Genomic DNA, 24,659 nt, shown 5'->3' on the forward strand with positions numbered 1-24,659 from the left:
CCGTTGGGGGGAATATGCGGTTCTATCTCCGACCGCGAACGTTGGCGCCATGCCAAGAGCGTCGAGGAGCTTTTCAGAGTGATCCGTGTATATCGGGAATGGGCAGCTGGTTATCTCAGCGTACTCGTCAATGAGAGATGGAGATCCGCAACCGATGATGATGATTGAGGTAGGAACCCGATGGGAAGAGAGCACCTCGGGCGTGAGGGTGGATGATATGAGTTGGACGTATGCTTGACATGCCTACAACGATCAGCAACCTTTCAGCTTGTCATAGCCTTGACTTACTCCGCAGAAGAAGTGCCTTATGAAGATAAAAACTACTCTCGAGGCTGTCTCGGGTCCGTCATAGAGGCTTTTGAAAGCATGCGGCTTGCCGTCTCGGTCCAGGACTTCAAGATTCGAGGCTTCGGAAAGCATCCGAGGAGATGGAAGCTCATCCGTTACGGCAAGTGACCCCTCAGCCGCTTCCGGTTCAAGCTGACATGTATGGGCCTCTTTGCTCATTGTTTTCGTGGAGTCCCTCAATGATATGTGGGATGATGATGTGTCAGAAGGTAAGCGGCCTGTCTCATCATGTTTGTCCGACACTAGAGTCTTATGCAGGAACGGCTGCTGACAAATGATGTGTGTGTCTGTTTCTTTCGCTTGCGCTTGTGTCCTTGGCGTAAGCTTATGAAGGATGGGCCATCAGCCTTCCCCTTCTTGGGATTAGGAAACCGCCAGGAAGGACTTTTGTGACTGCCATTCCCCTAACATCTCTGAGCTTCATGATGAAAAGTGGACCGATTGCACATCGAGGAAAGAGAAAAAAAAGGGAGCAGGAAAAAAACTACCGAATGCATAACTATTAAGCGAGATTCTCAGTTATAAATTTTAATATGAAACATCACGTTGGCGTAACACCACTTCAATCACGAAACGTTGTACATTCCAAGGTTCAGATAAACCCCTTTACCTCCTACTTCGAAACTGCATGGTAAAGGTTTTGAAGTAGGATTGAAGGACCTTGAAGTTTCTAAATTCTCATAGAAAATTTGAAACGTAGTGAGCTCGAACGTATAAAAGGTAAACGCGAAAACTACCGCTATGATAACTGTAGTGTTGTTCATATGATGGTGGTTAGAGCTACGTTTGTGTAGAGAGGGGCGGTGGCAGCTTATGGCTTTGGTAGTTTTGTACTTAGGTTTCTGCTAACACTTATGAAAGTCCGAAAAATGTCCAAAGTTGGACCTGAGAAGACCTGAGAAGTCAACCGCCCTGAAGGACTCAAGGTCCAAGAAAGAAGCTACAATGACGAGCTCGTGTTCACGCACAGCAACATTACTCTCGAAAACACAGGGCCGAGACCGGACCAACGTATATGAAGTAGGAAATAATATCGATCAGAATGATACATTAATTGTATGAATGCTGCTCCTACAATCCGTATAGCGGAAGAAACCACTAACCGGACACATGTCCCAGCGGCGTCACATGCCCGTGATGGTGCTTTACATAATACACTTATCTCAGCCAATAAATCTCACTTGAAGACTTTGTGAATGTAGTGATAGTATCAAGCCCACGCCTTGCTTTTCATATGTTAAGCCAAAATCTGACAGCGTGGGGGTCAGAATGAGTTGGTGGTCAGCATCAGGCTGTGCGCAACTAGCTTACGACTCCCCCTCCTTAATGACTCACCTCGAGCTCTGCGTTTGGCAAATTATTCGGCAAACATGAACCAAACATATTAGACTTTTGTGCTAAGACCCTTTTAGGGTTCTTCTTGTCTACACCCTTGAAAGTCAATGATAGCACAGCGACTAATCAGATTGATACACGCAGTAGTGTGTGCAGCCTTTGCATTGTACGCCTCACCCGGCGAAGAAGACATGCGCACTCTGAACTGGAGTTGATCTTCTAATGCATCCAATTGGAAGAATTGGCCCAGGTTGGAAAACGGTAAGATGTAATCAAACAGTCTCCTGGAGCGTCATCTTCCTCTACATGGAGCCAATACGTAACCTGAAGGTAAGGCCGACTGCATCTTGAAGAGCGTGGTTCGAAGCTATTGAATCGGGCCGACTGCAGAATATTGAATCCAAACGAACAATTCCTGCCTGGTTGACCTGATAATAGACACGAAATTGTGACTGGATTTCAGACAGTACTTGGTGAAATGTCTTGCTTCATGTCCTTTCCGAATCATAACCCTATCCCGCAGAAATAACGTTCATGAGCGCCAGGGCCATCAAGAAAATAACTTCTCCTTGTCAAGGTGGTTTCGATGTAATTGTAACTCAAAAAGTGCTTCTCAGGTAGTTACCGACATACTTGAATCAAATGATCCGTTAAATCAATGCAGTGCAGTGTTGCTTGTGTGATGTGTCCCGTAACCTAGGCGCATATGCGCAAAGAGTTACCCTTACTCCTTGGAATGCCTCTTATTTTGACCAACTGTTCATTCTGTATCATCATTGTCTGCTCATGTAGTTGTTGTTCTGGTTGTCCGTGTAACCACCATGCTGCCAGCCCAGGTAAATATGTGAAGCCTCTGCCTCAGAGACAAGGTTTTGAATCTCGCCCATATCATCGCCCAGAATCCTTTCTATACTGCCCATAGTCATACCATGAAAGTTGTTAAACATGTGGTGTTGATGATTATCGAATGACCATGTTTCAGAGACCGGGTGACTAGGGGCATACCCTGATGACTCTCCGATTGAGGACTGGGTGCCAGTATGAACTACAGAGCTCGAACTGGCTGCATCTATGTCCGCCGGGATTTCATCTTGGGACCTCCACGCGTCGGAGATGGCCTCAAGGCCTTCCCGTAGAATCTGTCTCTGAAAGTCATCGCGATGGGAACCAGGAGGAACATGCCAGGTAATTGTACCACTTTGCGTCAGTGTGTTGTTCAGAATATCGACTCCCCGGGTCATGACGAACTCCTGATACGCCATAGCGCTCGCAAAGTGGTTGGCATCGATGTAGGGAGTTGACGGTAGTTGGTGGTCAGGGAAGAGAAGTTTGAAGATACCATCCCACTGGGCTTTGGTTGATAGCTGTCTCGGTACCCTCTTTCGAAGCTCGGCTTGTTGTCTCTGATTGATGCCCTCCGGCTGAGGGACACTCCCCCGCTGACATCTCATCTCCGCAGTGTGGGCATCCCTAGCGACCTCGTCAGAGAAGGTCTGATAGCAGATTGCACAGTAAATGGGCATTGAATGCCTTCTGCTCAAATGCTGCTTGACATCACGAATGCGGCTAAGCTTCTTCCCTGAGCAAGAGCCGTACTGCCGGGGGTCCTTCTTGAAAAAGGGACAGGCCAGAGTTAAGCTGTTGGAGTCGCCATCGTCGGTACCTGCTTGTGGCCTCTTGTGGCCTCCGTTGTCTCGAGTCTCGTCGTCTTCATTTGCATACTCATCCGGAGTATCACCTTGATCAGACTGAGCCCTTGTTCGTTTCGCAGGCCGCCTGACCCTATGTGGAGCGGAAGATCCTCCCGTTTCACTGCCCATGCCGTGCCGTCGTTCTTCACAGGCATGAAATTGATGAAGAATGACACGCAGGACAATACGTTTGATACGGGATAGAAAAGGATTCAATGGGCGACCCGCCATCTCCGGTGGTGCATCGAGAACGTCTGCTGCCCATGCCTGTTTGGAGTTTATCGTTTCTGTCACCGACCCAAAGACCCATTCTGATTCTTCTAGGGACTGTTCACTCGGAGAAGGTGGTCGTGGACCTTGTCCTTCAATATCGGGCTGGGCAGCAGGGTCTTGTTGTGGTTGACGTGACCTTTCCACTTCTGCGCGACGAATTTCGTCAGACTTCGAAGCTGAGCTGTTCAAAGACTCAATGCTTGCTTCAACGGAGACTGCTGGAGGCAAAGCTTGACTTGACGCACTGGCTCTTTGATCCGTTTGTAGATGTCGAAGCCGAGATTGCGCGACTTCTCTGTTGCCTTGGTCCATCCGTGAAGATAATGTTTGAGTGTCCACAGACCCCGGTCCATCCACCAGAGACTCAGTCCTGGTCTGTGTCAGGAAACCCGGTGTTGATGACTGCATGAAGGCCTGGCGGTCGGCCGGCTCGCGAGAGCTTAGCAGTTTGTTGGAAGCTCTGTTTACCGGAGCAACACCTCGATGTGTCGATCTAGAATCGTTTAGAAAGGTTCAGTCGCAGTAATACTGGCTAGACGTACCGAATATGCTTCTCCACTTGGGACTGGAGAGGCGAGATAATCGACACCGTTGCGTTGTGCAAGAAGAGGGGATCATTGTGGTCCAGCTCAGTAAGATCGGCATTCTTCCCTCTCCTAAATTGCTGAAGTATACAAGCTCTGACCGCGTGTTCAAACTCTTCTCCAATCTGAATTCGGATTCTTTGGGAAGTGAGAAGTTGCTTCGCTGCGACGAAACCTATCGAGTCGCAGTCCAGCGCGTCATCACCGTAGCATGCGTTATTCTTGCCGAGACGCTCTCGCCGAATCTCTGAGAGAGTTTGTCCATATGCTAGCTCTATTAAACAGAGTCCTAGTTTGGATAGAACAGGCTCCCGGGACAAGATAGATAAAGCGGTTGGAGTAGCTGATAGATGTTCGCGTTGCGCAGCGGAAGAGCCGAACTTACGACGGAAGAGTAATCGTCCTTCGAGTCTATGCGACAAGCTGTCGGGAATGATCCCCCAGTCGTCCCAAGTCCACGACTGATCAATCCAAGGGGTGGAAAATAGTTGTAAGACGGCAAGACTGAGCTGCAAACTAAGCTCTATACGCCTTTTCCGGTCAAGGTCAGGGCCATGAAGACGCATCCAATCTTGCAGGGGAAGAACTGATGAAGCGCTATACTGCTTGTCCTGTCCGGCTATGAATGAGCAGAGCCTGTCCTGTTGTGTGGTATTCTCCCTAGGTTGAATGATGAAATTGAGCGGTTGAGCGCTGTCTGAAGCAGAAAGGTGATCCGCAACGGGGCTCACAGTGATATCTGGACATTGAAGATACACAATATGGGACTCTTGACAGTGGCATGTGTACTTTTCGTTTAGCAGGTTGAAGCTGATCGTCGCCCTCTGAGAAAATTCTGCAATACGTTGGCAGACGCTGGACACATTTGGCAGCCAAAATTCATGGGATAGTTGGGTCTGTCCGAATGAAAGTCGAGTAGCCAGAAGTTGATTTGTTTTGGAAACCGCATCAAGTCGCACCTGGAGCCGTGTTCTTGGTTTTTTGTCGCTACTGCTGACCAAAGTTGGGACTTTCCCTCTGATTTTGTCCAATACCTCCTGCACGCATGTGAGCGATTCGAATCAATTTCTCGAGAGGTTCTTGGCATTAGGACATACCTTTCCTCGCCCGGTATTGACGAGCTCAGCCTTCAGACTGTGAAGCTGAGCGGTCAGGGTGTTCAAGTCGTCGAGTATCTGCGCGGTACTCTTCGCACCGAAATTTGCCTCTAGTTGTGATACGACAAAATTGTAGTCGTGCGAGGAAGATAACTGTGTTGGATACTGGAGTCTTTGTGTGGTTTGCTCGAATTGTGCGTTCTCGTTGGCGATGCCTCTCGCTATCCCACGAGATTCAAGATCAGGCTCCGCAGTCTTGTACTTTTCGGCAGCATCAATGACCTGAGGAAAGACTCCTAGCGTAGTAATAATGGGACTGATATCCGCCATGTTGGCTATCCACAATAGAGTCGAAGCCCCAGAAGATGCCTGGTTGAAAGTATGGAGCTGGAGATGGATAGATGCGGGGAGAGGACAGCAGACGAACTATTCATGTCGTGGCCAAGACCTCCCTGGTCATGACGGCTGCCCACGGATGTGTGCTGAACAGATCGTTTGAACGTGTCGAGTGAGGCATGATGCGGAAGAGGAGAAGCCTCTATTACCGTCATTTCTCTGCCAACCAGTCATTCTGCGGGGTCGCTACCGCCTTGCACACAATGTGCAATTTTCCGCCCCGTTGAAGGCTGACGACTTGCATGATGCATCACACTAGCGAACTTCCTGATTGCTTTCAATTCTTTCATTGGTCAGAAACAGCAATACATGTCAGATGACAGGCCTCCCACACCATCCCCCGTCCGTTCCGTCATCCACATACCGGCGCCGGGAATGGGGGGACGCGGGGAACCTCATCGGCTCGCCTGGAACCGATCATTACTGGTGGCGTGGGGAGCGACAGGATTTCTTTGCAGCGGAGGTTTCCCAAATTTCAGTCAGTCTTCATGTCCGGCTGCTCAGGCCTTTTCAATGATTCGGGTTGCCGTTGTGGATGTTTCTTCTCGTGCGCGATCTGTCCGCAATTCGAGCAAGCACCGAAAATGATTCCCGACGGAAATGATAGGGCCCAAAGGCGACTCCAGAGTCAAGCTTTCAGAGAAAAAGGTCGCATCGCGGCAGAGTTCGAAGACTGTCAACAGGCATTCGTTCAGCTTTCGGATGCCCTTTCCCCCAGCCGTCTTCGATATCTCGTCGAAAAGTGCTGGCGTAGATTCGACCTGTGGGACGACGACAGTGGGGCGTCTTCTCGCACTCTTGACTACACATTAAAGAGTTCGCACTTCCTCGTAGAGCAGACTATACGTCTCTTACGCAATCTGAGCTGGACACTGAGCCAGGGTAAGTCCAAGCCCAATGCTTGAGTTGTAAGCATTTCTAAATCTCAAGCAGCAATATTGGCGGTACCTCTTGGAGAGCCTGAGAACGGAGAACCGGGCGGTCTAGCATTGTCCAGATCTCCAGATGAAGGCGATACCATTCAAAGCGACGCTGAAAGTTATGTGGACTTTGGCCCAGAACCATGGCTTCACGAAGCGTTTGACATCGTTTACAACCTGGTGCACCTCCTGCCGGTCCTTAGAAGCCCCTTCGAGAAGCAAGAACTACCAGATGCAACGCTTCAACAACATGCCTTTGATTCATACAGAGAGGCGGCTGCGGAGATGTTTCCCTCGGCTGATGCTGATCTTTTGGATCGCCTCGCTCAAAGTCGATGGCTCACCAGAAACGCGATGCTAATCGCGCACGGCAAACTGAGAAAGCTGAACTCCAGCAAAACTGCTACTGTGTCACGATCTCCAACCCGTCAAGTACACTGGACCTCACGATTCAAGGGTTCGACAATCGACAGCTTTCATCGTCCTGATTCTGACGACGAAATGTCCACCATCCGCTCACACATCGACACGGTTTGGTCGAGAACCGCAATGGCTGATCAATACTCAACCACGTCACTCGGAGGATCATCCCAGACACAAATTGTCCCTCGCCCTGAGGTACCAAATCCTCCGGTAGACCTTGATCAGCTAGGTGCCGACCAGTTCGATTGCCCTTACTGTCATTTCGAACTTCCTCTCGCAGTTGGAACTGTGATGAATCCTTCTGAGTGGTCCAGTCACTTCTACCAAGATATGAAACCATATATCTGTACCCTCAGCGATCCGCGTTGTAGGGATGTTCAATTTGCCTCAAGAGAGGAATGGTTTCGGCACGAGCTGGATTTTCATCGCACAATGCCGGTGTGGATGTGTGCGTTGTGTGCGAGGGAATTCAACGACGAGGGCGACTTTGAAGACCACTTGAGGATGACACACATCGATATCAGTTTACCGCGAGACCTTTCCCTGTTCGCTGAAAGCTGCAGACGACTGTCCCATACCGTCAGTGCGTCCTTAGAGTGCGCTCTATGTCACGCAGCTTGCAGGAACATAGAAGAATTGGAGAACCACCTAGGAAACCACATGGAAAGGTTTGCCATTGAAACTGCCCATGAATACGAGTCCCCGACAGGAAACAATCAGGAAGACGAACAGAATCGCAACATGGTTCTCAGGGACTTCCTCTCAGACGAAGACACCTTTGCCCAGCCAGCAACTCAGAATTTTGTTGATTTCGACAAGAACGACAAAATAAATTTGAGTAATGCAGCCGCCGATGCGGTAAATAGATACTTCGAGAGGCAGCCGGAAACCTCCAAGACCAAGCAGCACAACCTGCCTATCCAGAACAAGAACTTCGCCGGCAGAGACCAGGACCTCCACAGCATCGACGAACTTCTGTCCTCGGCAGCTCGAATATGCCTTCTCACCGGTGTTTCGGGAATCGGGAAGACAGCTACAGCAATTCAATACGCATACCGCTTCGGCGATGAGTACTCTTACGTCTTTTGGGTGGAGGCTGAAGCACCGGGCCTCCTTGCCGATAAATATGCCACGATAGCCGAGGCTCTTGACCTAAGCCGCGATGGTGGACAGGATGACAACAGCATCATCTTCCGCGTAAGAGAGCATCTGATGAAATTAGAAAAAAGATGGTTGCTTATACTTGACAACGCTACCACCTGGACTGACATCAGCCCGTATATCACCAAGGCCTTAATGTTAAGCAAAGGATCTGTTCTCATCACTACCAAAGAGAATCCCTTCCGGGCTGCACCAAACTGGCTCCGCCAAAGTCATGTACAACTGGGACCCTTGTCTGTAGATCACGGACGAGAGTTTCTTCTCACCTCCATTCATCCGCGCGTTCGGATTGAGGATCTTCATGAAGATGAAGATTATGAGCTCGCGGCAAAGACCATCAGTATGTTGAATGGCCTTCCTTTGGCCATCAGCATGGTGGTTGGGTATGTGAAAGAGTCCGGATGCAGTCTTGGAGATTTCCTCGAGATGTGGGATGAAAAGGAGTCAAGAAGCAAGAAACCGGGCAAGACAGGCAACGTCCTTGGCAGCAGCGTCGATAACACTGTTGATTCCTTGTGGGATATTGGAATCCGTGAGGTTCCGAGCAACAGTCGAAAACTGCTCAATATCATGTCTTTTCTGAATGCAGATAAGATACCGAAGAGTCTGCTGGTCGGTGATCACGAAGAGGACTACCTAGATTTCTTGAACGCCTCAGAAGTCTTGAGGTAAGTGTGATGCTGCGAAACTAATGTTGAGTTATTTACTGATGTTTACAATTTTAGCTACAAACGAATGATCAATAAGCTGAGTAGTCGCAGGCTTATTTCCTGGAAGGAGACACCCACTGGAGAGATTGAATACTCTATTCACAGAATACTCCAGGAGAAGATTATGGTAGACATGGACGACTATAGCATCGCCGATGCCTTTCGCAAGACATTTCGTCTTCTGCGAAAGAGGTTCCCACGGGCCGATCACCAGCAGGTCCCCAATCCATCAAATTGGGGAGCTTGTCAGGCATACATGCCTCACATCGAGAGTTTTCACCAAACATTCTGCCGAGAGAAGGATAGGATTGAGTCTCTTGCGGGTGTGAAGAAGCTTGAACTGGTGAAACTCTTCTATGACGCGGGCTTTCATATCTGGTCAAGGCGTGGTACTCTCTACAACGGACAGACAATGCTGGAGACTGCGGTCAGTCTCCTCGACTCAATTCAGTACGATCGAGACTCAAAGCTCCGCGCAGATATAAACTGTATGCTGGGGCTCTTGAGGCTCGAGATGAGCTGCGAGGAGCGCGTAGAAGGCGGACGTCACCTACTCGAAGCTCGCCGCATCCGCGAGGTCATCTCCCGGCAGCGTCCAGACGACCACGACACTGACGTGCTGTACATGAACGCCATCTCTGATTACGCTCTGTGCTTGTTGAACGACCACAAGTTCGACGAGGCAGGCGAGGAAATGCGGAAATGTTTCGAGCGCTACAAAACATGGGGACCGGAGTCCGACAACCCGTTCGAGAATTCCAAATTCTATGGTAACTACAGCATCGTCTTGATGTTTCAGGGGAAGATGGATGAGGCCATTCGTTCGGTGAAAGATTGCCTCGACCTGACTCTAAAGTTCTCCGGGAAGAAGGCTCAGTGGTACCGCCGACTGTTCTTATTGGCATGTATCTATCTCCAAGTGGGAGATCGCCAGCAGGCGTTGGATTTGCATCTCGAAACGTTGCAAGCCAGGGTGGATATTGACGGGAAGTACGATGCGAACTTCATTCTCAGTCTCTATGCTGTTGGGGCCATGTACTACCACCTGGGTAACGTGGAGGAAGCTACGTAAGTGCACAACGCCCCCCCTCTCCCTCTTCCCCTTCACCTTTCCCGCTACTTCGCTGGAAGAAACAAATGTTCTCGCTTTGTGACTCGGAAACTTTGCTGACCAAGTCTTGGGATCTTCTTACAGTATTTACATGAAAGAATGCGTCGATTGCGCAACGAACGCACGGTGGTCTGTTGTAGGTCTTGCTCGGGCACAGCTATTTCTTGCAATACTCTACGACGAACAAAATACAGAAGGCGAGAAAGCGCAGGAGCTCAAGACAGAAGCCAGGAAGGTCTTGAAGAAGTACAGGAGTTATGCGGCGAAATGCGTGCAGGGCTCAGACGACGAGCTGATGATTCTTGATGACTTGCAGCCCACCTTGCTCGGGCGCTACACTGGGACGACGCTTCTCAAGCATCTACAGGCTCATCTGCCATCTAATTAAGTAGAGAGAGGTCTTTTGTGGGAGTGCAAGTGATCGTATATTATCTTTGAATCCTTAGGTGCTACGAGGCGTGTGAGTAAACGCTATTAGGTTGACTGAACAAAGTCGGAAAGCTACAGGGTGTGGAATACTTGTTCTTTTATACGATGAAAATATATACAAACACTTGACACCTTTAGTTCGGCCAATTCTGTTGGTAACAAGACTGCTCTATGTGCATAGGATATTCCATTTCCCCAGTTGGATGCCAAAAGACCAACTGCTCTTTGCACTCCCTCGCTGCCGAAGACAGTACTATAAATGAAATAGGTTATAGTAAGGATTCCAGTGAGAAGGTCTCTCCGGATAACGTAATGTAAAACCAAAGGTTGAGTCTGCTGTAGCTGGCCGTCCTCTGGCAAATGGTGACCAAATTGGATAATGTCGTCGAACGTGGTGAGGTGGAGCGAAGAGATGCAGCAGTCGTACCGTTCTTCCAAAACGTGGTTTTTGTCTCTACGTATTCCAGGTCCTAGAGTTATGGTATATAATGAGTTCCAATCCATATTCGAGGCGTGGTCGTCAAAGGAGGTAGCAGGTTATGGTGCCAGGATGGGGCAAATCTTACGGGAACAGCCCGTGCTATGCAGCAATCGAACCCTCACTGTAGGACACCTTCAACCTCCGATCGCAGTAAGCGACGAGGTCTTTCTCAGCGGCAAAGTTTGGGTCGTCGGGTTCCGTTCCGTAATGTATTTTCCAAGGCTGGGATAGGTGTTTTGAACTTTTCGTGGCAGCGACAGCCCAAGCTGGGAGAGAGCTGTGCTGTTTCGGTTCCGGATCCTGAGATGAAGGGCTAGTGTTCTGCTCGGCAACTTGTTGGCCCATGGCGGCGATCACCAGCAGTAGGAAGAGGTTTTGACGAGGCGGACTTGGGCGGAAAGGTTTGACTGATGACGCCGAGAGTCAGCCTTCTTTTCGCTTGGGCTTGACGAGATGTAGACTACAGACAGTATTTGAAAGCCTGCGCATCGGAAGGAGTCGGGGTTGGGCCAGGATTATAATCCCTGCCAGGTCGCTTGGTGTGAAGTACCTTCAAAGTACTTCGGGCTCAGAGCAAATTTGTCGCACCACGCGCTAGCCTTGGTGCATTCCTTTCCGAGGAACACGATAAAGGATGCGCAATTTCTTCTCAATACTCCGCCAAACTGGGGGTTGGAGCGCCAGCAACCTGCCATTACCTTACACCGCTAAACCTTATCGAAAATGGCATGTGGAAACGTCGAAGCCAACGTCGACTATCTGCAGAGGCTGCCACTCTACCAGCGAGAGAAGCCCTTTCAGCTCTTCGTCCCCATCCATGAACGCGACCAGGACGCTCGTTCAAGCAATCTTGCATTCGAAACAAAAAAGCAAACCTTCGTTGACATTCGCGAGCGGATCAATGAGTTCTCGCTAGACTTACATGGATTCCAAATACAAACACTACCAAAGAATTTCGACTCCCAACTATTCAGAAGCCGAGAGTTGGTCGAGAAAGTATATTTACCCGAGATCGAGGGACTTCTCAAAGGGCTGGGAGATGGCTGCGATAGAGTCTTCATCTTTGATTGGAGGGTAAGCCTTAGTTACGTTTCTTCGAGAACGACTCTTGTGCTGACTTTGTGTGATTTGATTGAAGTTACGAGATGCCAGTTCACCTCGTGAACAGGATGGGCAGTTGGACATGAACGACTTGACGACGTGGCTTCGACCGTCACCAACGGTACACGTGGGTGAGTCTTACACCGATGCATCACGATTAGTCAAGTCCGAAGGACGCTCAAAAGCTCTTTCAGATCAAAGCCCAGAAGGGGTGCTACACCGAGTCATTCTTCACTTTCCAAACGAAGCCGGGTTGTTATTGCAAGGAAGGGTAAGGGTCATAAAGTGCGTCCATTGCCATCGTCCTCCGTCCTCGACGCCGCTCAAACTGACCAGACTGAACTAGTGTCTGGCGACCCATTGAAGACCCGGTCCAAGACTATCCGTTGGCATGCTGTGACTCCACGTCCGTCCTCGACGAGGATCTCATCGAGTGCGACCATGTTCGCAGGAAGTTCAAGGGCTCCACCCTCTATGCGCATCATCGCGAAGGCCATAAGTGGTACTACCTCGGCGAGCAGCGACCGGAAGAAGCGTTGCTGATCAAAATGTTTGACTCAGACTCGGGCACAAAGGCTCAACGTGAGACCCATATTCTTTTGTGTTTCTTCATATGAAAATCATTGGACTCAACTGAGTTGCAGGTTGCCCGCACGTGTCTTTCCAGCATCCGCTAGCGCCGCGAAATGCAAAACCCCGGAAAAGCATCGAGGTCCGCGCATTAGTCTTCAATCATACCTAGGAAGCTCTGATACCAAGAGCGGGGAAATGATGTGGACGGAACTTTGAGAAAGGCGACGTGTTTTGGGATATTTCAACTTGCATATTTCCACGAAAACGCCCCAGATTCTATGCTCCTGAGTTCTTTACATAACCTCGTGAAATCCGTTTGGGGCACAACAGAGAGAGCAACGTATTTGCTCGTACAACAAGCTTCGTACCAAAATTGATTATACTACATCATTATGAATTCAACCCCTGGTCCATTGAGTGTTCTCAGACGATCTATGCCGGCGATGCTGGCTTATCTCTGAGCGGTCTGCAAATGCTGCAACTCTGACTGACATTGTTTGACGTCCCTTATCTGTCATGTTTCACAGCGCATAGCCTGGTCCCACAAGACCGGTCCAGCCTCTGGAAAAACTCATTCCGATCTCGGCTATCATGACAGATCGTGCCATTCCGTTGCGACACGGCATGGGAGCTTCGCTCGCGTGCTCAACGTAAAGAGCACACCTGTGCTCTTTGTGAAATCTGGCCCAAGGATCCACTTGGGCGATGTACCTCCTAAGTACCCATTGCAAGAAGATAAGCCGGAGAATGCAAGCGAGAAGGGGTATCCGCTTCCATTGGCCATGTCTTGCTCTTGCAAGAATGGTCCGTTGCATTTTGAATTGCTCCATGGCTTTCTTTGATTAGGTAGGTAGGTAAAGTGCTTACGGTGCGGCCGCCACGGTCTATTCCGGACCCACTCCAGCTGCCCGCCGTCCGTCCCCCGACGGAGTGGGCCCGGCCTTCCGCTAGTTTCAAACCTGTAGGTGTTGTCGAGCCGTTCTAAGGACCTTGCCTACGCCATCAATCCTGATACGAAGAACCCCCACGAGTGTTTATGTTCCGACTTCTGAGAGGGTTTCCGAACCTGTCAGAGAACTTGACACACAATAATAAGAATTTTGACTTGGAGGAAGGCGTTTAGGGAGACGTGGATAAAAGAAAGTTCTATTGAGTTTTAGATCTAAGAGAATTTGAGATGCGACGAATGAGAAAACAGACTTTGGACACCTTCCAAACCCTAGGGTTGCGTGATATGAATGAGAGACCAAGAAAATGCAGCAAATGCAACGAACAAAACAGCGCGTACGAAAGACCAGCCCATGCTTCAATACAACCAAACCCCCCAATGCAAAATTCAGAGTAAGGCAGAACTTGTAGATGCAACATCATGCCCTGTACTGTTGAGGAGATTCGCTGGGATTGTTTCAGGCTTTCAGGTCCTGAGAGTAGATCCGCTTACTCGGGCTTGAGTCTCTCGAAAGCCGTGTTGACCACGTCCTCAACCTCACCAGTGGCATCCTCGACCTAGATGAATGTTAGCGTAAAGCCCCTAGAAGAAGAAGGAGCCCATATCATACAGAGTCGGCATCAAAGATTGTGGCCTTGTCCCAGTCAATGAGCTTAGCAGAGGTGATTTTGCCGTCGCTCTCCTGCAGCAAAACATTGGCATCGTTGATGTCGCTAAACTGGTCAGCAAATGTGTATCATAGAGCAGATATAACTTACTTATGGAAGATGTGGTTGTTCTTGATGTAGGCCTTTGCGTCGTCGGCAATCATCTTGATGGCTTGGTCGACAAACTCGACGATCGCGTCGTAGTTGTCTTCCTTGTTCTCGTTCAGCTTCACGTAAGTCGGCAGCTTCGAGAGGTTGACGCCGTCCCACTGCTTCAAGAGCGTGTACTCCTCCCCGTCGATGTTCTTGACTGCCTTGAGCTCGCCGATCTTGGCAAGATGGTTGCGCTCATCCTTGGCCTGCTCCTTGTCGATGTAGTTCTTGAGAACGACTCGGCCCAGCTCGTTGCAAGCGGCGTTGCCGTCGCAGTTGATGGTGTAGATTCTGCCAGCGCTGCCTTCTCCGATCTTGTCGCCGACCTTGAACTTGATGTCGCCGCCGTTCTCCTCGAAGCTGCCTGCGTCCATGTTGTTGGTGGTCTTGGTCAGAGTGAGCTCAGTTCCAGGGGCTGCGATGTTTGTCAGTATGAGATATTTGAGATGAATGTGGTCCAGGCCTACTAGGAGCACCGCGAGAGACGATGGACTTCCACGGAGCATTGTGAGGAGCCGCAGCGCTGAGGCAGGCGGTGGTAGCGAGGAGAAGAGTAGACAATTGAACCATGGTGAAAGAGGTGAATTGTGTTGTTAGTGGTGTTTTTTGTTGGAGTGTGTTGTTGAAGCTTTGGTTGCGAGTGTTGGGCTGTTGTTGCTGCGATTGCGAATGGTATTGTTGTTGTGATGATTGTTGTTGCGGATGCTGATGATGGAATGGATCAGAAAGCTGGTTCCTGACGGCTCTTTTATACTAGAAAGAGTGCTTGATTTTTTATTACTCTAACATTCAAGCTATGAATGGCCTGCGGTGATACTATCGCGAACAGTAAGCCTATGTCGCCGGCGCACCGATCTCAGCCTTGGGAATGGGGCCTGGTGGAAACACTCGATGTCATCTCGCGGCTGTGCTTCGATTGACTAGGCGACAACATGGAACGTTTAAGTCGGCTCATTAATGGCCGGAGACTTGAGCAAGCCTTGCTGATCGACGTAGTCAACTGTCAACTACTTAGTTTGCTGGAAGAAGTTGTCGAGACTATTAATAAATGATAATCCTAACAGGTCATGATTGGCCGGTTCGCTTGGTTACATTGAATCACTCAGCCCAGGTGCTGGTGGCAGTTGCCTCTTCACCCCATAAAATGGCAACAATTGAACGAACAGCTTCAGTTTCCAGCGTTAGAAATAGACACCAAGTTTCTGAGATTTTCATTTGTGATGTACCTTACGCAAGAAGCAAGATCTAGCACGAATACATCAAAATCACTGACACCACGAGAAGCCGAACTGCACCCAACTTCGTCAGTTAAGCCCAAAAAATGGTGCCAGACTTTCAGTGATTTTGTGCAGCAGCGCTGGAGGCTGCTAAGAATTCTTCCCTGCAGCGGCGTAGGCGGCGTGGAAAGCTTGATTGCTGCCTGCGCGTGCTTACGCCAAGACTCCAGTGATGCATCAGCTCCCCAGCCCGATAATGCGGGGCGATTGGCGATCAAAGCCGGGGCAATTGCATGATGTCTTCACTTCTTCCTTGATCAAGACTTGAAAGTTGCCATGAAGAGGACTTTATTTTCAACAGTTGACGGCATGAATATCTGATCCGGCGAGGAAGTGCCTAATTGTCCATGGATGGATCTCCCAATTTCTCCTCATCGTCGTCATGAGTCTATAAGTAATCTACCTTGTAAGCCGGTAAACAACCACTGGGTGTGATGTGTTCGCATGTAATATGACTTAGAATGATTCGTGATCGCAACTGGAGAAACAGTGGTAGAGATGTTTGTATTTGCTACATACGCCGCTTTCAAGTTCCATTCAGCTCGACGGGTGCACCGTTGTTTATTTTTATTTTTCCCGTCCTGAGCCTAGTCATTTTTCAGCCCAGAAATATCCGTGATCCTGTTTTCTTCGGTCTAGCCCGACTTGGCAACGATCGGATCGAAATCAAATCGGAAAAGAAAACCCAAAGTTACCGCTGGTAACTTGTAAGATTATGTCTCCGTGGTACCAATGAATTCCTTCGGCACGGCACGCGTAATAGAGTGGAGTTGGCTTGCTACCAGTCCCGGGGCAAGCTTGCATCAAGCAAGTGCTGGCACAGGATGTCGGTGTATTTTATCGGACTATCTCCAGCTTCGACTGCTCCAACATCGTTCTCAATTGAGGTCGGAGGCCCAGACCGGAAAGCTCTTCAAGTCGACCACCGATTCCGCTGTGGCATCATAGGAACTCAACATTGGCTCCCGGATGCCCGAAGAATTCCAGTAGTCGTTCAGAGTTCTCGTATCCAGCGCGAACCGGGAGTTGAGCGACTGTATCCACTCCCATGACAGAGAACCCATCCCCATTCCTTGATAGAGGACAAGCAGCTCAAACCTCGAGGCTACCTCGCGATGGCCAAGGACCACGAGAACTCTTTTGCTGCAGAGGGTCGAGCCGGGCACGGCAAGGTTGAGCGTAGCATCGCGTCCGCCAGGAAACCTGTCCCAGTAGGCGCTGACGAGATCAAGAGCGACCCAGCTAAGTTCGAATTCGCTTTTCCAGCCCGACTGACCCGATTGGTCATGTCGTGCTTCGGCATAGAGCTCAATTGACCAGACTGCATTACAGACGTCCAGACGAACGGGAGAGAGGCTCACGCGGTGGTCAAGAATGGCCATGATGTGGGTACCGGAGTTGAGGAACGCATGAACCCTTTCCAGGTAATTTGCGCGTGAGTTGTTATCATTGCGGTTGCTTGAATTACCGACGTTCACTGTGGCGGATTCGTCGGGGGACGGGCAGCGGTGGGCTGGCGAGGGAGACGCAGAGTCAGTCGAGGAACGTTCCTCCGAAGCCGTCAGAACTGTGGCTAGCGGTGTAGCCTCATCTGGCGGCCTAAGCTCTTGCGCGGTTGTCGACTCCTCCAGATTCATCACCGCTTCCTCCAATGAAGCCGATAACTCGGATGCCGTTGTGCCGCTCTCTAAAGAATCGAAAAGATTCTTAATTCGTAGACTCCCAACTTGTGCCGCCCTGCGTTTGGGTCGATATCCCTCACTCCAAGCCGTGGCACCATCGGGTAATTCAGGGGTCTTTGCTGCGCCTTCGGCAGATTGAGTAGAGGCCGCTTCGACCGGCTTCACAAGCTGAGATGGATGCTTGTTGGCCCGTTTGCTGTCGATTGATTAGCAGAGAACCTCAGTGATTCTCGAATCCGACGGGAAAAAACTTACTAATCGTTGTTGACACGTTCTTTGATTTTCTGCATCATCTTGTCGCGCGCGGAAGGCGACGCTGCCAGATACTCGGGCGTAGTTTTGAGCTTCTTGCCTTCAGAGAAGACTTTCGTCTGGATCCTGCCTTTTGCCTTTCTGACTTCCCTGTTCCAGTCGTCCAGGTTACCGATGCTGGGCTGGACCTCGTTCTGACTGAGGAGCTGCTTTGGTGCCATTGCTGACTGTACTCCAGGCTCGCCGATACCCTTCTAGAGCGTCGGTGTTTGTTCCCGAAGAAGGTCGCTTGTGGCAATGTTTTTCGAGTTCACTGGCTTGGTTGCGCAGCCACCGACTGACAAGTCCTTCCGCTCGGTCTTTGCCTGAGTGGTTTTGAACTGGCACACAATGGTTGGCAGGGCGGCATCCGCAACCGCGTCGCTGTCGTCGACACCTCGATTTTGAAGGACCATTATGTCGGGTTCATGGGGCCAACTTGATCAGAGTTGTGAAGAAATTTCTTCTGTGCAACGGGTTGTTGCAGTTGCAAACGCAGATGTAAGTACAGTGAAAGAGATGCGGACGGGAGGGGCGAGGTGGAGCTCGTGCCAAACAGGGGATTGCTGACGTAATTAAAGTCGTAAGCACAGCCACTGACTAACGGGAACATGTGGCTGACGCATTAACAGCCGGGCCGTGCTATACTAAGACAGACCTGGGGAAGGAGCCCCGCCCTGCTGACTGCCGCACTGCTACGTCCAATCAGAGACTCTATGTTGTCCTACTGAGACAAATATGGCCAATCAGAGACGCGTACAAGTACCTCATAAGTTCATAAGAATTCTGGTATTCTGACTCCAATGTAGTCTCGCTCAGGCGATCGAGAACGCAAAAGACACAGAGGAGGCCATCAGCACTATGATTGAGATGTTTCAGTCCTCCATCTCGTAGCATCTCTTGTACATCTACAACGATCCCTGGATTGGCCGGTCAATCACGAGGTTGCTTCTTGCCGACGGGAATTTCGTGCTCAATCCTGTCGCCGACGTGGGCAAAGATGATATGGCTCTGATTTGCAGAAAGGTCATCACAAGCCTCATTCATAAGGCCTGGGCCAACACTCCAGAGTGGTCTCCTGTTGTCATGTTTGGCCCCTACTCTGATGAAGGACAAGGCCAGCATGTCACCCGAATCGTATCATAAAGCGCGGTATCTCTCCGCCTAAGAGTTTCTAGCTAGGTTTAGAATATTGACTGATTGGGTTTCACGGCCCGCATTGAGTCAAAGTGCAGTGCCATGACCATCCAACTTCACGCGATGAGCTTCCTCCCATAAAAGCCGCGCGGGGGCATCGTGCAGTGTGTATATCCACGGAAAACCGCTGAGATGATGGCAAACGGTTGCCCAGTCACACAGGGCTGCGCCATTGCATGTCTCTTCGATTGCAGAAAGCAGCCAGCTGTGGTCATTGACCTTCAAGACCGAGATGCCGCTCACGATAAGGATCCACAGTAGCAGAGAGACATTGCCGGTTTGCGCGTCTACATGCGCCGAATGGAGCTTTTGAACAGCGCTCACTAGACGAGTGCATAGAAGCGACGAACTGAAGTTGTCGCGGCAGTAGGATGGAAGCAGGCCGGTCATGAACGCCAACATCGCAAGACATAATGCGTCGCCGTAGAGGCCTTCTGAAGCAATTGGAGGCCGTCTGAAAGGTTCACCATCCAAGAGACGGTAAAAGAGTGCTATGAGCGTTTCCGTGTAGTCTAGAGGGTTGAGCTTGGATCGTCCGTTCTTCGCCCTCTCGTTGAGGATGCCAGTGAAAACGACGAGATCCAGCATGATGCGAGGCAGCCCGGGGGGACGGGTAGAAAGTTGTTTTGCGACGGTGCTAGACTGGCACAAGACAGTAGTTACGGGTACGTTCCCGCTATGAAACATCGTGGGTGACCCATTTTGCATGGCTAATTCAAGATCGAGCCTGGTGTTGGTCAGTTTTCTGTGCTTCGGAGATTGAATGTCAGATTATGAATAGGTTGCGTACCTGAGTGGCTTGAGGGCCAATGGACGGTTCTCCTCCATCAGTCTGGCGATACCCCCGCGCAACTCAATCATTCGGTGAAGCCCTTTGAGGTGCACGAGGCCGATGGAGTGTTGCTGGTGTATCTGTTGGTAGATGGTGAGGGTGACAACGGCAGCAATGGCGCTATCCGATATGGCATGGGGGCTTGAAAGTTTGAGGTTGACCAACGAATAAGCTTCACATATGTGATGCAATGTTTTCGACGATGTCGTGGGCTTTCGTTCAAAGAAGTCGACGTACGATGCCGATACGGCCAATGTTGAGTGGAAGTCTGTGGCAGCGGTGAGTTTAACTCGCAATCCGCCTGCCCGAATTGCATTCACTCACATGCTTCATCTACCAGTATGCAGTTGACCCAGATTGATTTCAAGATGTCGAACTTGTAGCAGAATTGGGGAGGAAACAGCGTGTCGCTGATGTCAAGGAACCCTGTACGAAGCAAGTCAGAGAAGCTTGAGGGAAGACGTTGGTGGTAAATGAATTAGATGAGCCGTACACCGATGCATGAGCCTAGTGGAGTCAGGATCGAGTTCTCGCGGGAACGAAGTCAGACAGAAGTCATTCCAGAACACCCGTCGCGGTATCGTCAGCTGACGCTTGATGGGGACATTGTCCGCCTGTCTTCGCGTCGAGGGTCGTGGTCTGCCAGCATTCTTGCCCCTCATGACATGAGAACGAAGGGCGCGACGGTCAGTTTTGCCTATTCCGGCCGCATTCTGTTCGATGAACACCAGCGCAGGACTCATCGTGGCGGCTCAAAGGGTCTGGTCGATGTAGGTGAAGATTACGGTGGGCGGGGTACTCTCCCTCACCAACAAATTAACTGAGCTGCTGCCTGCTCCCAACGGGATAGGCTACTTTTAGACCACGCTAGCCTAGAATTGGTGTTTCTGATGCCGGATTTCCTGGATATTAATCCGAGCTTGCTTCGATCACCAAGGATGAAAATCAGACGATCTGTATAGTAACATGGGGATAAACCTGTCGTTCTCAATTGAACTCAGTTGTAAGTTCTAAATTTGTTATTTAGTTATCTACAAGACCAACGCAATAGATAGTTGCGAAACCGGATCTGAGCCCAACCAACTCCGCTCAGGGACGCAATAGAGACTGATAGAAACCTTAGACGTATAAGTATGCAAATTAATCAGAGTATCTCACATTACCTAAAACTTAGGCTTCCAAAAGACAACATCTAATCTATGAAATTTGAGAAACGCACCCAGGCTGCACCTGTTCCAGCTTAGCAACAAGCTCCTTCCATATCGACTTCTGCAAGTGCTGGCCCTCATCGTTGCTAACCCAGTCCGGCACCCAGAATTCCTTGACCTTGCAGCCCGACAGAAGTTTTCCGTGGCCCTCCTCGCCAACCACCAGGCCGTGCAGGATAGTGCGACTGCCCACCTCCGCAGTGCGGGCCATCATAGCCCGGATCGCCTCATGCATGATCTTGGTGAATGTTCTCGCATCGCGTCCCAACCCGGTGGTGCATAGGCCAGGGGCGACCATTGTAATGACCACGCCCGTACGGTCTACGGGAAATTGGGCCGCAAATTGACGGACGGCACATTCCTCGACGAGCTTTGTGAGAGCGTACCTGGTATGCGTCAGTCCAGTCTCGTTGCAAGCCACTTGTTCTGTTCTAGCTGTCTGACGCACCTTGAGTCCATGTTTGCGCGTTTATGGTCGTTGAGCCCGTCCAAAACACTCCCATTGCGGCTCTTGTCCATCTCCGCCTTGACGGTGTACCCCAGCACGCTGACGATGAAGACGAGCGTTGGCTTGATGCCGAAATTGCGCGCGCTCTCGCTCAGCTTGGGCATCATCAAGGCTCCGAGGAACAACGTGTTAATGACGTTGACGAAGATGCTGCTCTCGACGCCTTCGAAAGTCTCCCACTGGTCGACCATAATGCCGGCGTTGCAGACGAAGCCGTCAATTCTATCCAGCTCCTGAGAAATCTGTTTGGCGAATACTTGAACCGCGGTGTGGGTTGATAGATCCAGATGCCGCACCTTCGCGACGAGGGTTCCGATGTCAGTCTGTCGGTCTGGGCCGCTAGTGTTTGGTTCAAATCAACGTTACCTGTATGACGCCCTTGCGTCCCGTCGACGTCTCAATGTCTGCCTTGGCCACTTCTCCAGCGTTGAGATTTCTCACGGCCAGAACCACCGTCGCGGCAGATGCAGAGACGAGGTGCCGCGCAGTCTCCAGGCCCAAGCCGGAGTTGCCTCCAGTGATGACGTAGGTCTTTCCCGCGCAGGTCCACTCGTCCACCAGAATGGGGAGCTTCCTGTACTGCTCCGCAGTCAACCGTAGCATCACCATGTTTGCTACTACTATAAGAACCTGCAAAATTCCGAGAAGAGCTCTGAGGAAGCAGAGAAAGTAGACTTTGAGATAGGTTCAAGACGGACGATGTATGGGGTTTGGGTATGCTGGGGACGCCGGCGAGTTCACGACACGGCATTCATCTTTTATATCCCAAGCAGGCACTATTGTACGAAGTCCCAACTCCTAGGGACGAAGGGAGAGTCAAGGCTAGGTACGGCACGGCTTCGAAGCCACAATCGATTCAGCGCAAATGGGATCATTCTGGCCAGTCTGGTAGTAAGAATAAATTGAGAATGACCAATCAAAAAGGCTATGTCTGTATCTCCGCCCTGTGGGACTCACTGGTTAACCAATCAGATATTACTTTCCACTTGGAGACTAGCGTATAGGCGGGACTAGGCCGGCTCCCGGTCGACCCCGAGCCAATCAGGTATTGATTGCCTCTTTGGGAAGCCGACCAGGATATGCAAAGACCAGGTGCCTCCATCCTCCATGTAGGGGACTTGGCTGCCGAGGCCCTGAGCAACATTCTCTTCCATCAAGAACCGCTCTTTGAAATATGTCACATTGACAACTCAGCCTGACAGAGCTGGGGGAAAGTGGTCAGGTTTCTGAGGAGCTGCAGATGAGCAGCTCCTCCATCATCCCGTTCGAAACTTAGCTTAACCTGCACGATGGAGGCTATGTGCCGCTACAGGTTCTACAAAGTCTCCCCGAAAGGATTTTGCCAAATTCTCATATGGCTCCATTGTCCTGGAAACCAGCAGGTCTTGCAATGCGAGTTCGACAATGACCAACATGACGCTGCTGGTGGTCGGGAGCTCGACCAGGGCGTATGTTTCTTACTGGAAGAGTATCAAGCAGTTAGCGTGGGCACCTTGCGGGCTCTTATGTACACATTTATTGAGGTGCGTTGGATCAGCGCAGGATGCTTCTTTTGTATCGATCCGTTTGGTTTATTGCGTGGCTTACGCTTCGCACAGCTCTTGCATCTACCCAGTATAAAAAGCAGTAAAATATGAGGTATTCATGCTAGTACACCGTAGTCTTTTGTCTCGATCTTAGAAGTCAAAAATAACCCTGAGGTTCGACTTGACATATCGGATAAAACATGGACCATTGGAAGGCATGCTAGCTATGAGGAAAATATAACACTCAAGTATATCCTCGGCGATCTCCATATGCTACTTGTCGCCGTACTTTTGGGAGACAGTATCACGATGATCACGTCGTAGGCAGCGAGAGAAATGAGAGGGAGAGTTTGCGATTCTGACTGAACCAAAGATTCGCATTAGATTTAGCCTGAGGTTCGTACACATAGCACCATCCACCGCAGATATGTCTGGCCCTACGTGTTAGAGGATATAAGGCATCTCAAATACAGCCGAAGAAACCCATATCTTGCGGTTGTTAAGGCGTAAGCGTGCATCCTAGGTCCTTGTTACATGTACCCAGACACTTCTCGAAGTTGGCATTGCTCCCTCTCGTAAAGAAGCAATCTTTGCGGCATAGATCGCACTTTGATATTTCAGTTAGCGTTTGCGTTGCAGAGGCTGGGACATGGCCTACGTACAGCTGTATTCTGGCGAGTCTCAAGACTAGTTGGGCTGGCGAAGGCAATGCCTGCAAAGAGAACAAAAAACATGGTAGAGAATTGCATTTTGTTACGGTATAGTAGTGTCGGTCAACGACAGGTTTTGCAGCTTCCCAAGAGTGAATGAAGGATTAAGGAGATAGTTGTCGACAACTTTGAAATGAGAGTGAACAGATGTGTTGGGTGTCGTCTAAAGCTTGAGGGAGGACTCAGTGCGACTAATCTTAAATAGGAATCCTGAGGGAATAATCCAGAAGCAGTTCACCCATCTTTGGCAGGGGGCTATTTAAACTTTTATGTGCGTTCAGCTGACACCAATCTGACACAACGCCGGTTAACGTCTCGTAAAATGCCGGCCAAGGATCCCTAAAAATAACGGCATAATAACGAGAGATATTCTGGCTATTCATTGGCCTGTTTGTATGCTGTAGGGCTATTTTGTACGTGAGAAAACCTTGTATTCGGACTCCGGCGCGATTGTCAAGACGAACTCTCGGCCATCACTGGCGAACCGGCACACTGGGACTGACCAGTTCATCCGGACGACGAGACAGTCAGCAGGGCAAGAATAGAGTTTTATTCAAGCATTTCATTGGCCCAGTTACCACAATTGTGATACGAATAGCACGAAAGCCTTACGTTTGGCGGGATAGCCGAGGGCACGTATGCGTACGCAAGGATTCGCGACATCGAAGGAGAGCGGCATTTTTCTTCTCTTCCACAGCACCTGCAACAATGACATTGCAGATCCGTTGAAATTGCGATCGCCAACTTATTATGAAAGCGAACTTCAATGAAAGACGGAGCTGCAATTACCATTGACTACTCCCATACCTCATGCTTTTGCAAAATTGATTCAGCTCGCTACCGTGACTGGTCAGGTTCAACAGGACGGAAGTCTATGTCAAGCTCAACAGCCATCATGACTACAAGATCTACCGATCTGGAACAACAGTCAACGGGGGGACAACTATTATCCCCTAGAAGAACACTGGACTCAATCTTGTCGCAATCGTCTTGATGGGAATTTCCAAAGTTCAACTCCTTAACAATGACCTCCTATTTTTGGGTGA

General features: G+C 50.1%; 4 protein-coding genes across 4 annotated transcripts; 1 reads left to right on the forward strand and 3 right to left on the reverse strand.

Moving 5' to 3' along the window:
- Positions 1-3,694: 3,694 nt before the first annotated feature.
- On the reverse strand, positions 3,695-5,658 carry CkaCkLH20_00539 (uncharacterized protein; the record flags this gene model as incomplete). The annotated part of the gene is made up of 2 exons (XM_038883259.1): positions 3,695-3,793; positions 5,329-5,658. The coding sequence occupies 2 exons, from the start codon at positions 5,656-5,658 to the stop codon at positions 3,695-3,697; spliced, it is 429 nt and encodes a 142-aa protein (XP_038751964.1).
- A 2,069-nt stretch (positions 5,659-7,727) lies between these two features.
- On the forward strand, positions 7,728-12,677 carry CkaCkLH20_00540 (uncharacterized protein; the record flags this gene model as incomplete). Its single annotated transcript, XM_038883260.1, has 3 exons — positions 7,728-8,896; positions 8,954-10,006; positions 12,407-12,677. The coding sequence occupies 3 exons, from the start codon at positions 7,728-7,730 to the stop codon at positions 12,675-12,677; spliced, it is 2,493 nt and encodes an 830-aa protein (XP_038751965.1).
- Positions 12,678-14,070: 1,393 nt separating this feature from the next.
- CkaCkLH20_00541 (uncharacterized protein) lies at positions 14,071-14,952 on the reverse strand (the record flags this gene model as incomplete). Its single annotated transcript, XM_038883261.1, has 4 exons — positions 14,071-14,139; positions 14,193-14,295; positions 14,341-14,797; positions 14,850-14,952. The coding sequence occupies 4 exons, from the start codon at positions 14,950-14,952 to the stop codon at positions 14,071-14,073; spliced, it is 732 nt and encodes a 243-aa protein (XP_038751966.1).
- Positions 14,953-16,537: 1,585 nt separating this feature from the next.
- CkaCkLH20_00542 (uncharacterized protein) lies at positions 16,538-21,986 on the reverse strand (the record flags this gene model as incomplete). The annotated part of the gene is made up of 10 exons (XM_038883262.1): positions 16,538-17,537; positions 17,597-17,847; positions 19,073-19,116; positions 19,180-19,556; positions 19,620-19,929; positions 19,986-20,087; positions 20,155-20,168; positions 20,881-21,255; positions 21,318-21,700; positions 21,744-21,986. The coding sequence occupies 10 exons, from the start codon at positions 21,984-21,986 to the stop codon at positions 16,538-16,540; spliced, it is 3,099 nt and encodes a 1,032-aa protein (XP_038751967.1).
- Between the last annotated feature and the right edge of the window lie 2,673 nt (positions 21,987-24,659).

Source organism: Colletotrichum karsti (genome assembly GCF_011947395.1).
Source record: "Colletotrichum karsti strain CkLH20 chromosome Unknown Scaffold1, whole genome shotgun sequence".
NCBI lineage: Eukaryota > Fungi > Ascomycota > Sordariomycetes > Glomerellales > Glomerellaceae > Colletotrichum > Colletotrichum karsti.